The sequence below is a fragment of the Odocoileus virginianus genome, chromosome 6 (genome assembly GCF_023699985.2).
Source record: "Odocoileus virginianus isolate 20LAN1187 ecotype Illinois chromosome 6, Ovbor_1.2, whole genome shotgun sequence".
Classification (NCBI taxonomy): domain Eukaryota; kingdom Metazoa; phylum Chordata; class Mammalia; order Artiodactyla; family Cervidae; genus Odocoileus; species Odocoileus virginianus.
The window spans coordinates 10,847,169-10,866,948 of NC_069679.1; the positions used below are offsets into that span (position 1 = coordinate 10,847,169).

At 37.1% G+C, this 19,780-nt stretch overlaps 1 protein-coding gene across 2 annotated transcripts in view; it reads right to left on the minus strand.

The window, feature by feature from the left end:
* Positions 1 to 19,780, minus strand: part of UACA (uveal autoantigen with coiled-coil domains and ankyrin repeats) — an 87,539-nt gene that overhangs the window by 4,750 nt on the left and 63,009 nt on the right. For both annotated transcript variants that reach the window (XM_070468734.1, XM_020876823.2), the window contains exons 9-17: positions 19,448 to 19,485; positions 16,581 to 16,649; positions 13,546 to 13,653; positions 12,781 to 12,813; positions 12,153 to 12,251; positions 8,104 to 8,134; positions 7,190 to 7,242; positions 2,327 to 5,065; positions 355 to 507 (exon numbers count right to left, since the gene is read on the minus strand). In XM_070468734.1, coding sequence (XP_070324835.1) covers positions 355 to 507; positions 2,327 to 5,065; positions 7,190 to 7,242; positions 8,104 to 8,134; positions 12,153 to 12,251; positions 12,781 to 12,813; positions 13,546 to 13,653; positions 16,581 to 16,649; positions 19,448 to 19,485 — 3,323 coding nt within the window. The remainder of the gene's footprint in view (positions 1 to 354; positions 508 to 2,326; positions 5,066 to 7,189; positions 7,243 to 8,103; positions 8,135 to 12,152; positions 12,252 to 12,780; positions 12,814 to 13,545; positions 13,654 to 16,580; positions 16,650 to 19,447; positions 19,486 to 19,780) is intronic.

Here is a 19,780-nt window from a genome sequence, read left to right on the forward strand (position 1 = left end):
AGCTATCAGATTTGGAGTAAGTCCCAGGACTAAATCCTAGCTGTATGATCCCAGGCATATTTTCGTCTTTGTTTCCTTAAGAATTAAATGGGGGGCTAAATAAAACCTTGTAGGACTGTGAAGAAGATCAACTTAAAGATCAAGCACATAAAATGCTTAGTATAGTGCCTGGTACATAATAAGCACACAAAAATGTTATCATATCATAGTATAAATAATTTCTAGCAAAAATGATTACATTCTTGGATCTGAACACAGCCACAAATTAATTTGATTTCTAAATAAGATTTTACAAACAAGCAAAGGTGAGCCTGCACATATCAGCATGAAGCCCTGCAGGTCTCAGGTACTCACCGCCAGCTGCTGCTGCAGGGACCGGACCTGCTGCTGCAGGCCGTCAATCAGCTGACTCTGCCTCTTGCTGGGACTTCCACTCCCATAGGTAAGCTGGGAAAGGCCATTGAGGGCCTGTTTTAATCTCTCCACATCATTGAGCAGTTCAGTTATCTTATAAAAAAAGAAAAAAGGTTGTGAGAAACACGTATTAGTCACATATTCACTTGTAAGGAACATCTTTACACAGAGCTCATTCTCTGAGACACAAAATTCACCTTTATATACCAGAAAATTGAGGAAGGAATACTGTCAAAACTGTTTCAACAGTATGTGCAGTATATGATTTTCTCCCAGTACAGGGAGAATCTTTCATAGTTAAGAAAATCAAGTAAAATCCTAATATATGTTTGGTATGTGGGTGTGCATGCTAAGTCACTTCAGTCGTGCCCGACCCTATGAACAGTAGCCCACCAGGCTCCTCTGTCCATGGGATTCTCCAAGAATACTGCAGTGGGTTGCCAAGCCCTCCTCCAGGGGATCTTACCAATCCAGGGATCGAACCTGTGTCTCTTATATGTCTCCTGCATTGACAGGCAAGTTCTTTACCACTAATGCCACCTGGGAAGCTCCTTGGTATGTAGTATGTGCTTAATAAGTGGCAACAATTATAAGTGGGAAATTAATAACTTGTTATCATAATTTCATATTAGATTCATAACTGATTTCCGAACAAGGTGCGAGCACTAAAGTTCTAGGTCATGTGAGCAGACATGTCAGAAGGTCAGTACTTATACCACTCCACTGGGCTGGAGCTGGGGCTGTGTCACTGTATTCCCAGCACTAAACATAGCACCTGGCAGGTAGAAGGCATTTAATAATTATTTGAATGGGTAAAATAAAACTGCATTCAATCTCCCTGATTTCTCATCTTCCTAGTACATACTTTATTCAACTACCAGTTTTGAAAATGTTATTGAGCACCTGTTCTGTAAATTGTACAATGAGAATGAACAGTAAGAAGGAAAGATAAGTTATGAATCTACTCTTAAAAACTGGCTGGGAAGACCACCCATATCATTCTGACATGGTAATATATATGCTGTGAAAGTGAAAGTGAAGCAGCTCAATCATGTCCAACTTTTTGCAACCCCGTGGACTGTAGCCTACCAGGTTCCTCCCTCCATGGCATTCTCCAGGCAAGAATACTGGAGTGGGTTGCCATTTCCTTCTCCAGGGGATCTTCCCAACCCAGGGATCAAACCTGGGTCTCCCGCATTGCGGGCAGACGCTTTAACCTCTGAGCCACCAGGGAAGCCCTGTAAATGGATGTCAAAACACAACATACATTTTGGAAAAGGAACTGTTTACTGTAAGCTAGATCGGCCAAAGAAGGCTTTAGGAAGGAGAGTTAAGTGAAGATGTGGGCATTAAGAAATGTAGAGAATTTGGGCAGGTAGAAAGGAGGGGCAAAGACATTCTGTCTAAAGGAAGATAAAATGTACAGTGAGTTGGAGGGCTCAATTTACTGGTATGAGTGAGTTTCAAGGTTCTGGGAGGCTTCAAATTCTGGGAGGTTCTGCAGTGTCTTCAGCTTCTTGCAGCCCAGAAACATAGTTTAATACTTTTCCTTTCCCATTCTTTAGGTGCCCTAAAAACCCCTGGGTTTTGATTATTCATTTTTGAGGCAAGCGAGTCTTGAGTCTCCCTATCTTCCCACAGTTCTTGCCTGAACCAGATGAGAAAACAAAAGGAAAACTGCTTTTTGATTTCTGTTTGTGTAACTTTACCTTTTTCTCAACTCTGTTTTGTTTTTGTTTTCAGCATATTCACAGTCACACTAAAAAGGCGGCATTTAATGATCACTTTGTCAATGCTTTGGTAAACCTGTCTTGTGGAGTGCTACAGTAAACAGTCCTTTCGTATGTACCCTGGCAGTTCTGCCCTGGGGTTGCCAACACCAAGCCATGCTTCCCTAAAGTATTATCATTACCTTATTATCTTTTGCTTCGATTTGTTTGGCGGATTCCTGTATTCTTCTCTGTAGTTCTGTGATGGTTGTTAAGGATTTGTCACATCGTTCCTGCTGATCTTTGATTTCTTGCTCAATGCTGAAATGGAGCAATTCCTTCTCATCTTTAGCAGACAGCTCCTTCTTTTTGGCATGCAAAACCTCCTCACATACTTCCTCATACTTCCTATTCAGATTGGCCAATTTTTCATTTAAGTTGGAAATCTGTGTCTCCAAATCGCTTTTCGTTGCTTTATATTTCGACAAATCAACCACCTCCCTAGTCTCTAATTTTTTTAGCGCTTGTTTAGTATTCTGAATCTCAGACTGGAGTTTGGAGACCTCTTCAGTTTTGTTTTGGCTTTCTTCTTCCTTTTCTCTCAAGCTAGCTTTTATGATTCCAACTTCTTTCTCAAATGCTTCCTTAACCTGCAAATGCTCAGCCAAGGGCACAGAGGAGTTCTTCTGATTCTCCAGCATCTGCCGCAGTTGGGTCACTGTCTGCTGCTCTTTCTCATAACATCTCTGCTTAGTCTTCAGTTCTTCCTTGAGTGTCTCGATTGTACCACTAAGAGATTTTTTCAGGGACTCAACCTGTTCCAGCGGAACATGCTGCTTCTGCAAAAGAGTTTGTGCTGCAAGGATCTCAGAAGTCTGCTTGGCATTTTCCTCCACAAGCTTCTCTTTCTCCTTCTTTGCCTCTGTGTATTTCTGCAACAGGTCTTTTAACTGTCTGTTCAGCTCTTCTGTTTTTCTGCTTAATGCTCTTTCTGTTTCATGAGAATTCTCAACGAGAACATTCTTATCCTTTAGATCCTTCTGAAGAGTGAGGATCTCCTTCTTTAACTTGTCATTCTCTTGCTTGCACTTCTTGGCCTCTTCTTCGCTGGTATGATACTTCTGTGTCTGCTGGGATAATTGCTCTTTAAGTTCTTTTTCGGTGGCTTTAAATTTTCTTTCACATTCTTCCAAGCTGATGATTGGAGCATATTTTAGCTTGATGCATTCCTGTATTGTGTCAAGTTCTCTTTTCTGGGCTGCGATCTCAGCATGCAGGGTTACAATCTCCTCCTGGCCTTTTTTGTAGTTGGCCAGTATTTCAGCGCTGTTGTCCTGGACCTTCTTCATGCTCTTCCTTATGCCACTCATCTTTTCTTCATGCTCTCTTAGGCTGATGTACTCAGCTTTTACTTGGTTCTGAGTATTCTCCAGATTTCTTTTTAATATTTCATTCTCATCTTTTATTTTCACAAATTCTTGATTTGTATCTTCACACTTCTTCTTCACATCTACTAATTCTCTATTGGTTTTATCCAATGTGCTACTCAAGGCAGTTTTGATCTCTTCATGGGTTTTCACTGGCACATACTGATGACTCATGGTCTTTTTCAAATCATTGTTTTCAGACATGAGTGAATGTATTTTCTCTTGGTCTTCACCACATTTTTTATTAAGTTCAGACAGCTGCTTCTTAAGCTCAGTGATACTGGATTTCAGAGTCATCATCTCTTTTTCGTGTCTCTCAGGAGGTATGAACACAGTTTCCAGGCGGCTGACGTTCTTACTTAAACTGGCATTTTCCACAAGCAACTTTTCCATTTCCAACTTCGTTTCTGAATATTTGTGTGTCACATCTGAAAGCTTTTTATTCAAATCATCAACAATTACATCATGTGACTTTTTCATTTCTTCACTTACTTTTAAAGGGACGTAATGATTTTTCATTTCAGTTGTTAGGTTATGTACTTGTTGCGTAAGGAGCTTATTATCCAGGCAGACCTTTTCGATTTCCTTTTGTAACGTCTGATTTTTTGATGTTAACTCAGTGATCCTCTTCCCCAGTTCTCCTGACTTCTGCTCTAATCTGCTCTTGAGCTGCTCATGTTCCTCTGGTTTGACGTGCTGAGCCAGTTTGGCCTTCAAATTCTCAAGTTCTCTCCTTAATGGTCTAATTTCGTTAAGTGATCGTTCATACTCTCTTTCCACATCTATTAATTTTTTTGCCTTCTCATTTACTTCATTTGATAACAAGCTCTTCATGTTTTCAAATTTCTCTGCTGGAATAGAAAGGGCCAGCTTGGTTGACAAGTCCTTTAACTGGCCTTCCATCTCAGTGAGCTTCCTTCCTCTCTTCTCTCGCTCGAGCTCACACATGCTCAACTCCTTCTGCAGTCGCTTATTCTCTTCCATCAGCTTGCCCTCATCTCTCTTAAACTCTTCAACTAACATTTCATTTTGTTTGATTTGGTTTCTCAATTTCCCCACTTCTGCAGACGCACCTTCATATTTCACTTTCATGTCTTTCAACTGATCCTTCAGTTCCTCCATCAGTCTGTGGTTCCCAGTAGCTGCATCACTTGTCAGGTGCTCTTTCAAGGCAAGAAAATGTGTCTGCATTTGTTTCACTTTACCTTCTGACTCATACATTCTCTTCTGCACGTCTTTCAAGGCATCTTCCAGTTGCTTTATCTGCTCGTCTGAATCCTCTTTCACCCTTTCACATTCCAGTGCTAAGGCTTTGCACTCTGCCACCTTGTGAGCCAGTTCATTTTGGAGTTTGAGTCTGTCTTGTTTTGCTGAATCACAGAAAGTTCTCATTGCTTCTAATTCTTTCTTTAAAATTTCGTTTTCTGAATATGAGGCTTGATTAGGTAAGGCTAGTTCCAGTGGTCTTAACATAGATCGGCTTTGCATATGGACTGGCATGCCTGTGGAAGTACACTGCAAAAATAATAGTAACACAATAAAATATCAATCCCAAAAGCCTAAAGAAGACACTTATTTACCAAACTTATAAAGTTGCCACATCATCAGTGGCCAAAGGGTTTCCAGACTAGCATATTAGAAAAATATAGTAGTACTGATTTTTGAGGTAAGAAAAACTGTTCTAGGTATGATTTCCTTGATGCAGTGACATTTTGAAAGTCTGTTCACTTTACGTGTATTTCTGGCAGACCAAAGAAGGAAACAGTTGTGGCCTCTGGGGACTTTTTTCTCTTTCTCTTTTTATAATATCTACCGATGAATGTCAACTGATCAAAATCCATTTACTATTTCTATGTTTTACAGCACATAATCTGCTTAGAACTTCAAATTCTGAAGAAACTCATCAGAGCCCTTGAGTTAAAACAAGGGTTTTGCAATTTTAAATCTGCAAATAATTTTATAGAATGATATATTATTATCTAATGACATATATTGACCTCTGAGTTCCCTCAATGCTAATGCCAGTGTAATGTTTAAATTATAAAAATAATACCAAAATAAACCTAGCTAGTATAAGAATCAAGAGAATGATATTAATCAATTCACAAAATATAAATGTTTTCTTCTTTCAAACAGAATGATAAATTAGAATTTAGCATACGTTCTTACTACAAAACTGAATCAACATCTTGTTTCTTCTGTTAAATGCTGACAAAAAGAAGTATAATTTAAGCTCTCACTGAAATATTTCATAAGTACCAGCACACAGAACATATAACCATGAAATATTAAATTTAACTATTTCTATTTTTCCCTATCCACCCTATTACAGTAAGGGCTTTTTTAAAATACTGATAAAAGCCATGTGCTATGAGTATGTCCCACTATTTTAATAGGCAGGTTTTACTGTTGTTCACTTCAATTAACACTGCCTTCCTATTAATGAAGAAGAAAACCAGGCTGTGCCTAGTCGCTCAGTCAGATCTGATTCTTTGCAGTTTTATGGACGATGGCCTGCCAGGCTCTTCTGTCTATGAGATTCTCCGGGCAAAAAATACTGGAGTGGGTTGCCATTTCCTCCTCTGGGGGATCTTCCCAACCCAGGGATCAAAACCACGTCTCCTGCATTGGCAGGTGGATTCTTTACTACTGAGCCACCTGGGAAACCCGAAGAAGAAAATTAACAACATGGAATAACTTCTCAGCCTCAGTCTGCTTCCGACTTACCAATTATCTCTGGACTAAGACTACTATAATTCACCAACAAATTACTTACTCAGCTTCACAATTCTCATACTTATTTTACTACAATCAAACATTTATCTTATCTTCTTAAATGTTACTCAGTTAATTGACATCCATTCTCTCAACTTAGACGCTTAGAAGTTTCCAACTTAGAGGGACCCTAGACATCATATAGGCTAATTCACTCTGCCCATGGATGATGAAGGTATATATATGAAACCTTTAAAAGTCCAAATATTTATCAGTTCTGCAGTTCATAGAGGGTACTAGGAAGGCAAACCTTGTATCCACTGGAAACTAAATGTGAAGAGCAGTTAAGCAATAGAATCAGACAACACTCCCTCTTGGAAGCTTTATTTTGAGGTGAAGTGAAGTGAAGTCGCTCAGTCGTGTCCGACTCTTTGCGACCCCATGGACTGTAGCCTACCAGGATCCTCAATCCATGGGATTTTCCAGGGAAGAATACTGGAGAGGGTTGCCATTTCCTTCTCCCATTATTTTCAGGTAAATTTCCCAAATATAGAATACACATTTGAATTCAATGAACAATACACCTCAAAGTCAAAATGAATGCCTTTTGAATTATTCATACCTGTCTCCCCTGTAAATGGGCAACTACAAACAGTTGGCCGACTGCTGTTAAAGAATAGAGGCCTACTATCAAAGACAATGAAATTGTAATTCAAATCTTTTAAATCACCTTCACCAAAAATACTCTAGAGGGCACTAAACAGCGTATCTGCTTTTATTAAACTCAAGACCACAAGACCAATTTTTCTTTGATAATGAAAACTTAATTCAATGTATATATAGATGATAAATAAACAAAGCTGCTTTCCTCCTTTTAAAAAGGCACAAATATTTTTATAAATATTTTTTAAAATAAAACATTACCTGTGATTCTGTCATGTACATTTGACCTTGTTTAAGAAGGATATCTTCTTTCCCTAAATAAATCCAAATAAAGGATACCTTAAATATCCATACCAAAGAAGGTTAAGCATTAATTTAGTGTTATTATCTCCTTTATTATTCAAATAAAAAAGAAGCATGAGTTACAAAATAAAATTACCCTGTTCTAAAATGGCCATATTTTTACTTATTTTGCTATATACATAAGGAAAGTATGTATATTCTTTCGAGTAGATATGAAGTTGGTTTTTAGAATTATGTAAAACTGTTAGGCTAAATAAGTTAAATGATTATTATAAAATATGTATATTATAGTCAAAATAAAAATGGTATCATTTGCAATTTATAGGATAAATATTACAATTGTACTTAGCTAAGGAATAATTTAATATTCGATAGGAAGCAAAAAGTTAGATTTTATAGAGAAACTTTAAAGATGGAGAATAAACACAGTGAAGATTAATTATGTAAAGTCTTAAAATAATAAAGAAGTATTTACGGAACATCTAAATAATTCTAAAATGCTTACCTGCATGAGGCTATATCCAAAGATTTTTCCAAATCAGAAAACTATGTTTACATCTCTTTCAATAAAGAGCAAGTCCCAAATATCACAGGTTAAATGTCTTAACAATCAATATGCAAATTTGGTAATTTGTACAACACACAATCTAAAAATTTAGGTCCTAAGGAAAATCAGAGCCTTAGTGATTAGCAGATTTTCTGCTAAGAGACTACAGGAGTCATTTTAACCTCTTCCCTGCGCCATGCTGAGGTACAAGAGACAAGCAGTTGATGAAGTTTTGCAGCAGGAGTATCATATATAGTCAGAAAAAAATATTCTTTTTTGCTTAAACTGGGTGAACTGTAATGATAATCTATACTTTTATACTTACTGAAATGACTTCCTGATCCTAAATGATCACTCTGAAATCAGAAGAATACATTAAAACATTTTAGATGAATACTGCTTCAATTTTGTTAAATTCTGTATCTATTTTAGCTCTAAATGATCCAGTCATAAAACCACATTTTCAACATTCCTTGTTTCTCCTAGGTATTATTCTACTCGAACTCACAAAAAGGCAAAGCACAATTAGCGAGACCAGCTGGGAATAAACTATTTCACTAAGCATTTTAATAAAAGCAGACAAGTATTTCAAGAAAAAACTTTGACTGTTCAAAAGAAAAGCAAGCTCCAAATGAACTGAAACAACTTTGAATACGTACTCTCTGCTGCTGCTTTACCTCAAAAGGAAGGAAATGCCACATTCGCACCAAGAAATCAATTTACTATATCACCGTTGGGGAGCAGAAACCTTAACTCATCAACTATGAAACATTAGCCTAACCCTTTATTTCAGATTTATAAAATGCTAATTACCTTTGAAGGTAACAGAGACAGAGAGCAGGAAATAAAACTGAGGCAAAGAACTGCATATAGTTCATAATAAATCCACCAATGCATCAGTTAGGAAAAGGAGAAAAATAGAGAAAATTTAGATACTCTGAGTTAAAGTATACTTGGATTGATCCCTATCCCAAGTTAGCCAAGTACAGAGAACCTAACAGAAATTAAAATACTATACTGTCAAGAGTAAACATATGCAGATGTACATCATGTTTCTATATTTGTCTATATTCATACTAATGGCTGTGTGTCAAACTCTGATAAATGACCATGATAAAAACGGCCCACAGTTCAATAACTAAATTAATGTCCCACTAATACTTATGCCCCAAGGGTATGGAAAAAGATCTGTAAAGTTAGGTAAGCTCTTTGTTCTAAATAATATGTAATACTAGAATCTGCAATAGGTAGTAAATGGGCTTATACATGAATGGGTGAAGGGAGGCCATGGCACATAAGAAATTCGAAAAATTTAGTTTGGACTTATCACCTTGCCTTGATGACTCAAATGACAACAAATGCATGAGTTACAACATAAAATTAGCCTTGTTCTAAAATATCCATGTTTCCCAAACTTGTTCTGTAAAAATAAAGAAAATGCCTACATATTAAGTACCACACAGTTGCACTCATCTCACATGCTAGACTAAAGTAATGCTCAAAATTCTCCAAGCCAGGCTTCAACAATATGTGAACCATGAACTTCCAGATGTTCAAGCTGGTTTTAGAAAAGGCAGAGGACTCAGAGATCAAATTGCCAATATCTGCTGGACCATCGAATAAGCAAGACAGTTTCAGAAAAACATCTATTTCTGCTTTATTGACTACACCAAAGTGTTTGACTGTGTGGATCACAACAAACTGTGGAAAATCCTTAAAGAGATGGGAATACCAGACCACCTGACCTGCCTCCTGAGAAATCTGTATGCAGGACAGAAAGAAACAGTCAGAACTGGACATGGAACAACAGGCTGGTTCCAAACAGGAAAGGGAGTACGTCAAGGCTGTATATTGTCACCCTACTTATTTAACTCATACACAGAGTACATCATGAGAAATGTTGGGCTGGATGAAGTACAAGCTGGAATCAAGATTGCTGGGAGAAGTATCAATAACCTCAGATATGCAGATGACACCACCCTTATGGCAGAAAGTGAAGAAGAACTAAAGAGCCTCTTGATGAAAGTGAAGGAGGAGAATGAAAAAGTTGACTTAAAGCTCAACATTCAGAAAATTAAGATTATGGCATCTGGTCCCATCACTACATGGCAAATAGATGGGGAAACAGTGGAAACAGTGGCAGACTTTATTTTTTGGAGCTGCAAAATCACTGCAGATGGTGACTGCAGCCATAAAATTAAAAGACATTTGCTCCTTGGAAGAAAAGCTATGACTAACCTAGACAGCATATTAAAAAGCAGAGACATTATTTTGCCAACAAAGGTCTGTCTAGTCAAGGCTATAGTTTTTCCAGTAGTCATGGATGGATGTGAGAGTTGGACTATAAAGAAAGCTGAGCACCAAAGAATTGATGCTTTTGAACTGTGGTATTGGAGAAGACTCTTGAGAGTCCCTTGGACAGGAAGGAGATCCAACCAGTCCATGCTAAAGGAGATGAGTCCTGGGTGTTCATTGGAAGGACTGATGTTGAAGCTGAAATTCCAATACTTTGGCCACCTGATGCAAAGAGCTAACTCATTTGAAAAGACCCTGATGCTGGAAACGATAGAGGGCAGGAGGAGAAGGGGACTACAGAGGATGAGATGGTTGGATGGCATTACCGACTCAATGAACATGAGTTTGGGTAAACTCCGGGAGTTGGTGATGGACAGGGAGGCCTGGCATGCTGTAATCTATTGTGTCGCAAAGAGTCGGACATGACTGAGCAACTGAACTGAACTAAGTATTACACATAATACAACAATGCTGGTAGCAGTTTATGAAGACTTTCAAGGGAGGTGAGATAGCAGTGGATATTCCATATTACAAATAATGATTCCTTAGTTGTTAATAACGGCTTTCATAAACACTGGGTCACAAATAAAGACCTTATAATTTTCTCTTGGATGGTTAAAAATCATTTCTAGCATAAAAATTCATTTGATTGGGGAAAATGTCCCCATTATACTGAATGCAAAAACTTATAAAATAGGATGTATAATAAGATTCCATCTGATGAATTCATGTATATAACAAAAGTTATGTACAAAGAAGGGGCTTCCCACGTGGCTCAGTGGTAGAGAATCCTCCAGTCAACGCCAGAGACACAGAACACACAGGTTTAACCCCTGGGTTGGAAAGATCCCCTGGAGGAGGAAATGGAACCTTTCTCCAGTATTCTTGCCTGGAAAACCCCATGAACTGGGGAGCCTGGTGGGTTGCAGTCCATGGGAGTCGCAGAGTCAGACCCAACTCAGAGACTGAGCACACACACACATACATGTACACGGAAAGGTTTGAAAGGATGGTCAGGTGCTAAGAATACCACATCAGCACAGATGAGCTTTATATCAACAATAGATTCGCCTTGTGTCAGTCTAGATTAGCTGTGTCTAGTTCTGCACTTCATAAAAAAGGAATTATGCAGTAAGTGCTCTTTGCATCTGATTTCTTTCATCCAACATTGTATCTGTGAGTTCCATCCATGTCTTTATATTCTTTTTCATAGCAATACCCATTTTTTTTGTTTACAAAGAAAAAATTGACTTTTGTTATGTATTTTGGAGTTATATCTCATAATAAAGATAAAAGACTCACACTGAATCAGCTACTCTCTTCAGCGACCCCAGTGCTGAACAACAGTTATAAAAATATGTATTATGGCCTTGCAAAACACATCTCTACAGTTGCAGGTCTGGAGAGGGGTCACCCTTGGCGCAGGGACCATGAGGAGGCTTCTGGATGAAGGTGATGTGCTATTTCCTGATCTAGGAGGTCTGATTTGTGAAATTTGTGAAAATCCTTCAACTTATCCACTTTAACATATACTTTTTAACATATATTGTATTTTGAATAAAAGTTTTTAGAAAAGCATAGTCTTGGAAGAACTAAGAGCTAACTGAGTCAACAAAAGATAAGTATATGATCTGAGCCTTATTAACACACTACCCTCACCAAACAAGTTTGTACATGTACCAGGCTCTTTCTGAGATAATCCTGGAATTACCACTATTCATTTAAATGATGACTTTTATTAACATTATCAGAATCACTGTAATTTTACAGGTAAAAACTATGACATCTTGAAATGGTAAAAAAGGACAAAGAGGAAGGTTGGGGAAGAGAAACTGGAACTGAACTAAACGTTGGTTTAGTCAATTTCAGTTATTTCATTTAACCTTTATGACAACTCTGTGGGAAAAGGGACAATCACCCCAATTTTGCCAAAGCAGCAAAAAGCTCAGAGACTTCAAATGAATCACCTGAGGTCACACTATAAAAGAGAGAGTGATAATTCAAATTCAAGTCTGACTTCAAGCCATTTACCACTTCCATTGCAAGTTACACAAAACACTTTATTTAAGCTTTCTGTACCTCAAAATACTTAAATCTACTTTTCAGAGCTTCAATAGTTCTTAGGCTTTCTTCATGTTGCTTTTCTTTGGCTGCCAAAAGGGACTTCAGCTTTTCTTTCTGAAATGAAAAGGAATAAATACAGCACAAAATCATACTGTGCTTGAAATACATGTGCATGAAATGTACTACAGAAAATGTGCATTAGAATTACTTTGAGGACTATCGTTAATGAATTCTCTAAGCTGGTAGATTTTTTTAACTATTAGTCAAACTTCATACCAATATACCAATAATACACAAAATATACAAACAACATTATGAAAAATTCAAATTTCTGTGGTTTGTTTTGTCATATTATTTTCAGACATTTTCTTTATAATGCTTAGAATTTTATATCTTTTCATGACAAGTCTCATGGAAAATGAGACATTCAGAGGAGTAACAACAAAATGCCTACAATAACCCATGCCACTATTCTCAAAACATAATTTTACAGTCGCACATAGGTTTTGTTTTTCCCTTTGAACAATTAACCAAAAAAGCAATTCTGTCTCCATCTCAATTTAGGACTTAAAACTTCTACTGCAATATTCTCTTCATTTACATAATATTGTTACAGCTTTAAAGTAAAACTTAATCATCCTACCTCACTTTCCAGATCATCAGCCACCATTACTTCCTAAATTTAAAAAGAAGAAGAAATATATTTTCACTCTTGAAAGTTTATTTTAAGAAGCATGAGCTTGGCAAACACCTTTTAAACAGACGTGCATGTCACTGAGCCTGGGGTCAAGGATGTAAGGAGATGCCTGTGCCCCCACCCCTGTGGCTCCCACTGTCATTCGTTCATCTCACTAACCTTGCTCACAAGCACTTCAGACTCCTGACAGCCTGTCAATTCCTTACAACTCTTACTTGCTCTTCCTCCTCACTTCTGTCCATTCCTTCCTCTCCAATCCCACAACTCCAGTGTTATCACCATAGAGCAACAGATTTGACATTAAGTTTCATATAATGAAACTTCCCTGGTGGCTTAGCCGATAAAGCGTCTGCCTACAATGCAGGAGACCCGGGTTCAGTCCCTGGGTCAGGAAGATCTCCTGGAGAAGGAAATGACAACCCACTCCAGTATTCTTGCCTGGAAAATCCCGTGGATGGAGGAGCCTGGTAGACTACAGTCCATGGGGTCGCAAAGAGTCGGACACGACTGAGCGACTTCACCTTCACCTTCATGTAAAGGTCTTAATAAGATCTAACTTTCCTCAAGGGCAATGATCTGATTTTACCTCCTTTAGCATCTGACACCATGACTTGCTGGGAGGGTTTGATCATTAACAATTTGTTATTGACAATGATGATGACTTACAGTAAAATAGTTCTGGATGTTTTTGGTATCATGCAGATTATTTACCTCATTTAGCTGTAGCTGTAAACCATTGACTTTATCCAATAATATTCTCTGTTCTTGCTGAATTTTTCTCAACCTCTCTTTCAGATCTTCATTTTCAATCTCCAGATCCTTTAACAGTAAAGAAAACAGGTGCTAGGCCAACTTTAAAAGAGCAACTCTTATGGAAGAAATTTCTGAAAGCAGCTCACTATCATAAATATATACATATACAAACAGCTTTAAGTATAAAGATACAATAATTTCAATGACATTTAAATCACTAAATCTACACATGAGAAATAATGTAGAAAATTACAGTTCTATAACTAATAAACATAGCTATATATAAGACAGCAAATCATGATTCTAATAAATAAGAAATAAAAGCATCATCTAGAAATAGAAAATAGCAGAAGAATATGTCATTTTAACTTTTGCCAAACACCTCTCAAATTAATGAGTTTAAAAAAGTGAAGAATAATATCTACCTAAAGAAACAAAAGACCTATACATAGAAAACTATAAAACACTGATGAAAGAAATCAAAGAGGACACAAACAGATGGAGAAATATACCGTGTTCATGGATTGGAAGAATCAATATTGTCAAAATGGCTATACTACCCAAAGCAATCTATAGATTCAATGCAATCCCTATCAAACTACCAACGGTATTTTTCACAGAACTAGAACAAATAATTTCACAATTTGTATGGAAATACAAAAAACCTCGAATAGCCAAAGTAATCCTGAGAAAGAAGAATGGAACTGGAGGAATCAATCTGCCTGACTTCAGACTCTACTACAAAGCCACAGTCATCAAGACAGTATGGTACTGGCACAAAGACAGAAATATAGATCAATGGAACAGAATAGAAAGCCCAGAGATAAATCCACGAACCTATGGTCACCTTATCTTCGACAAAGGAGGCAAGGATATACAATGGAAAAAAGATAACCTCTTTAACAAGTGGTGCTGGGAAAACTGGTCAACCACCTGTAAAAGAATGAAACTAGAACACTTTCTAACACCATACACAAAAATAAACTCAAAATGGATTAAAGATCTCAATGTAAGACCAGAAACTATAAAACTCCTAGAGGAGAACATAGGCAAAACACTCTCTGGCATAAATCACAGCAGGATCCCCTATGACCCACATCCCAGAATTTTAGAAATAAAAGCAAAAATAAACAAATGGGACCTAATGAAACTTAAAAGCTTTTGCACAACAAAGGGAACTATAAGCAAGGTGAAAAGACAGCCCTCAGATTGGGAGAAAATAATAGCAAACGAAGCAACAGACAAAGGATTAATCTCAAAAATATACAAGCAACTCCTCCAGCTCAACTCCAGAAAAATAAATGACCCAATCAAAAAATGGGCCAAAGAACTCAACAGACATTTCTCCAAGGAAGACATACAGATGGCTAACAAACACATGAAAAGATGCTCAACATCACTCATTATCAGAGAAATGCAAATCAAAACCACAATGAGGTACCATTACACGCCAGTCAGGATGGCTGCTATCCAAAAGTCTACAAGCAATAAATGCTGGAGAGGGTGTGGAGAAAAGGGAACCCTCTTACACTGTTGGTGGGAATGCAAATTAGTACAGCCACTATGGAAAACAGTGTGGAGATTTCTTAAAAAGCTGGAGATAGAACTGCCATATGACCCAGCAATCCCACTTCTGGGCATACACACCAAGGAAACCAGATCTGAAAGAGACACGTGCACCCCAATGTTCATCGCAGCACTGTTTATAATAGCCAGGACATGGAAGCAACCCAGATACCCATCAGCAGACGAATGGATGAGGAAGCTGTGGTACATATACACCATGGAATATTACTCAGCCATTAAAAAGAATTCATTTGAATCAGTTCTAACGAGATGGATGAAACTGGAGCCCATTATACAGAGCGAAGTAAGCCAGAAAGATAAAGACCATTACAGTATACTAACACATATATATGGACTTTAGAAAGATGGGAACGATAACCCTATATGCAAAACAGAAAAAGAGACTCAAATGTATAGAACAGACTTGTGAACTCTGGGAGAAGGCGAGGGTGGGATGTTTCAAGAGAACAGCATTGAAACATGTATATTATCTAGGGTGAAACAGATCACCAGCCCAGGTTGGGTGCATGAGACAAGTGCTCGGGCCTGGTGGACTGGGAAGACCCAGAGGGATTGGGTGGAGAGGGAGGTGGGAGGGGGGACTGGGATGGGGAATACATGTAAATCCATGGCTAATTCATTTCAATGTATGACAAAAACTACTGTAATGATGTAAAGTAATTAGCCTCCAACTAATAAAAATAAATGAAAAACAAACAAACAAAAAAAAAAAAAGTGAAGAATATTCTTACACTTTGTTAACCTAATCATCATCACTTCAGTGCTCTGATAAAACATTTAAGGCACTTTCTTAACACTACATAGTAAACTATGAAATCCCCCCAAAATGCTTTTGCTTCACTGTACAGAAAAGGTTATTCAACTTATATTTTAATAGCATTTGTCACAAAGCAAACCATTTAATTATGGCTCATCTTCCAATGCAACACAAATAATTATTATTTGAACACTTTAATGAACATAAAAGGTAAAACTACTGTGTGGATAACAAAAGTATTTTTTAGTCAAAATTTTAAAATTTAAGAAAATGTTCAGATTTTGTTTTATTCACAGTGATAATCATTTTGTCATTATAATTAATTTTCTGAAATAAATACAAATGTATGATTTATGTCCTAAAACAGATATATTTAAATCAACAAAAAGTTATATAAAGTTATTTACTTTTTAAGCATATTAAAACAATATTTTCTGTAAGATAATACTGACACAAACATTCATATCAAAAGTCAATTCTTTTAGAAGGAATTATGCAAGAAATAGAATCACAAAATATAACAAGCTTCTCTTCCTGCCCTTACTTATCCACAGCACTTCCCATTTTTGCTTCCTTTCTTGTCCCAAACCTCACTACAAACAACACTGGAATTCTCTGCAAAGGAAGATACCAATGTTTTTCTTTTTACCTGAACGTTTTGATGCTCCCTCTGATTTGACTTCATATTTACTTCATCCAGCATCTGAGACAAATTTCGCTTTGGTAAAACATATGAAAACACAGGTTAGCAAGTGTGAGAATAAAGAAAAGTACATTTTCCTCAATAGGAAATATACCCAATTAGTGATTTTCAGCTTAACCAAGTTTTAATTTTCCTGTACAAAACACAAGGTGGCAGTGTTTCCACTTAAAACTCCAAATGGAAAAAATATTTAACAATATAGGTTTTAAATGAAACAAATATAGTCTATTTTTTAATACTAAAAAATAACAGAATTTAAATCTCTATTATTAACTATTTATTTTCACCAAAGTCACAAAATTTTAAAAAGAAGAATTTATACTAGAAGGAAAACTCAAAATTATACTAAAAAGCATCAGTTACTATTCCCAAAACAAGGGAATTGGTGTTTAAAAAGAGAAGGGAGAGTTATATTAATATTGAAAGAAAATATGGAAATTATTTGAGTACTGATGAAATAAAATATCAAAGGGTGTGATAAGAAAGAGACAGACAATGCACTGACGAAAGCTACATGACTTGGCTGGTACATGATCTGTTTCTGTACACTTACTGCTTTGAAACTTTACTCCAGCTTAGAGATTTGCTTTAATAAAAATACAACACAATCATTAAACAAGAGAGAAAATCATCTTTTTTTGCCCAAATTGATCTGTAAATCTACACAATAATTTGACAGCTAAAAAACCAAATAAAAAAGTAAATGCGTTAATTCTCTAAGGTAATTACATTTTGCATTATTTGTTGAGTTTTGTTTAATCAAGTGTTTAAACTATCATTCTAATGAGCTTGGATTTGGAATTGGAGGGAAAAAAAGTTCCCATTAAGATGACACTTCGTATCCACAATTTGGCCCAAACTACATTTCCAGCTTCATTGCTTCTAGCAAAGGTCCATTCTCATGTGGAATCTGACCAGTCTCATCATCCCATGTCCTGCCCTCGCCTTCCCTTCTGGTCCCTGTTCCTCTGGCCTTCTACTGCCCCCTTGGAACTGTTAGACACGCTCCCTCATCAGAGGCTTGGTACTTGCCACTCCCTCTGCCCTTGAGGTTTCACCCACAGAGCCCCTGGCTCCCTCTTCACTTCCTTCAGACCTCCGCTGGAATGTCACTTCCTGACCACACCATCTAAAATAGCTTCCTGCCCTCTGTCTCTGCCTCCCCTCATCCTGTTCTGCTGGTCTTCAAAGCATCTCCTAGGATACTAAATACCTACTTGTTTATTATCATCTCTCTCACTAGGCTGGGAGCTCCATGAGAGCAGGGACTTGGAACACTGATATCCCCAGCACTTAGAACAGTAATAAGTAAGTAACTGAATACATCTTATTTTTAAACTATAGGCGTCTTGACAACAAGGATTACATGTCCTTTAGTAAGGAAATAAATCCTATTTATAACAGCTATTATAAAATGTATTTAATAAATAACTGAAATAAGTTTCATTGTTCTTAGTAGAATATTAATTTCATGAATTCATTTAGATAACTTATTCATTAAGATACCATTCCCATATTAATATTCAATAATTCTCTTTTAAATACCTGTATATTTCAGAATCATTTTTCTCTGAAGCTGGGTGAGATGACTGGTACAGTTATAAGAGTGTACATTTTATTTTCCTCTACCCCAACTTAGGTTACCTAAGGAGACAGCTGCTCCAGATGGAAAAAAATTGACAAGTAGACATGACCCATGCATGGACATATTACTTAATTCTGATGGACTGAAAAGGCAGCATGCTTTCATATAGCTTTCAGATTCAGGTGCGGGCTAGAGAAATGATGCAGAATGATGACAGGATGGTTGAGAAGGTACCTGATTACTTTCTCTTCAGGGTTTGGAAATGTTCAGGTCCTTCTCACTAGAGAAAAGCTGAAAGCCTGGAAGGGAACAGCCAGCAGAAGAGGAGAGTTGCCTACACTAGCTTTGGGCAAGATGGTTAGAGTGCGTAAAGCAACCCCACTCATTTTAACTCAAAGAGAATAGGGGAAATAATCAGACATCTGCTGAGACACAAAACCAGGGTTAAGTAGTGATTTGATAATAAAGTTGGTATAAGGGATGAATTACTTCATGTACTGTGTTTTTTTTTAAAAGTCAGTGTGAAAGTCACTCAGTTGTGTCCAACTCTTTGCGACGCCATGGATTATACAGTCCATGGAATTCTCCAGGCCAGAATACTGGAGTGGGTAGCCTTCCCTTCTCCAGGAGATCTTCCCATCCCAGGGATCAAACCCAGGTCTCCCACATTGCTGGTGGATTCTTTACCAGCTGAGTCACAAGGAAAGCCCCTTTTAAAGTCAAGTCCTCATTAAATTAAATACACACAGCAAAAAAGAAAAAAGAAAATCAAAATGTTAAGGTGGCATTGAAGTCACAAATATAATCTTCCTTGAACTGTTTTCTTCACTTCTTATTGCACTGAAAGAATTTTCCCACCTCAGGATATATTTGGTTCTGTTACTAAGTAAAAACAGAAAACTGTCTATGGTCTGCCAGACTAATATTCATCATCAAAGAATCTCAACAAGGTGCAATATTTCACACTTGAAAGGGCTGTATGCTCAAGACCAGCGATCAGGAGGTTGCTTATTGCCCACTGGATACATTCACTGTAATTAAGACCCACTGTCTCAAGCTGAGTGACAGTATCTGTATAAAGTCTCAGGATCTCATGACCTAGGTTCTACATGGGCATGATTAACTGAGAAGAGAGAACATGAATTTAAACTCAAAACAGTTAAACATAACCATTAACCAGGTATGCTAAGCACTTTACTTAAATTGTACAATATACATAATTTTTAACCTGTTGTAAAGATGGTCCTTTCTTCCAAAGTTCTCTCCCTGAAGATTTAAAGAGAGGGAAAGAGAGGAGAAAGAGGAACAGTGAGACAGAAGGTTAATTCAGGTAGACTTCCATTCCCTAATTATATAATTAAGTCAATATTAAAGAAATAAATTTCTTTCTTTATAGCTTACTACCTTACAGTTAAAACAATAGTGAAACATCACTTTTGCCTATCTAATTGGTAAAGTATTTTTTTCCTAGGATAACATCTATGTAGATAATATTCAATGCTAGGGAGGGGAGGGAGGTGAAAAATGCAAAATTGAAAACACTCCTAAATGAGAAAGCAAC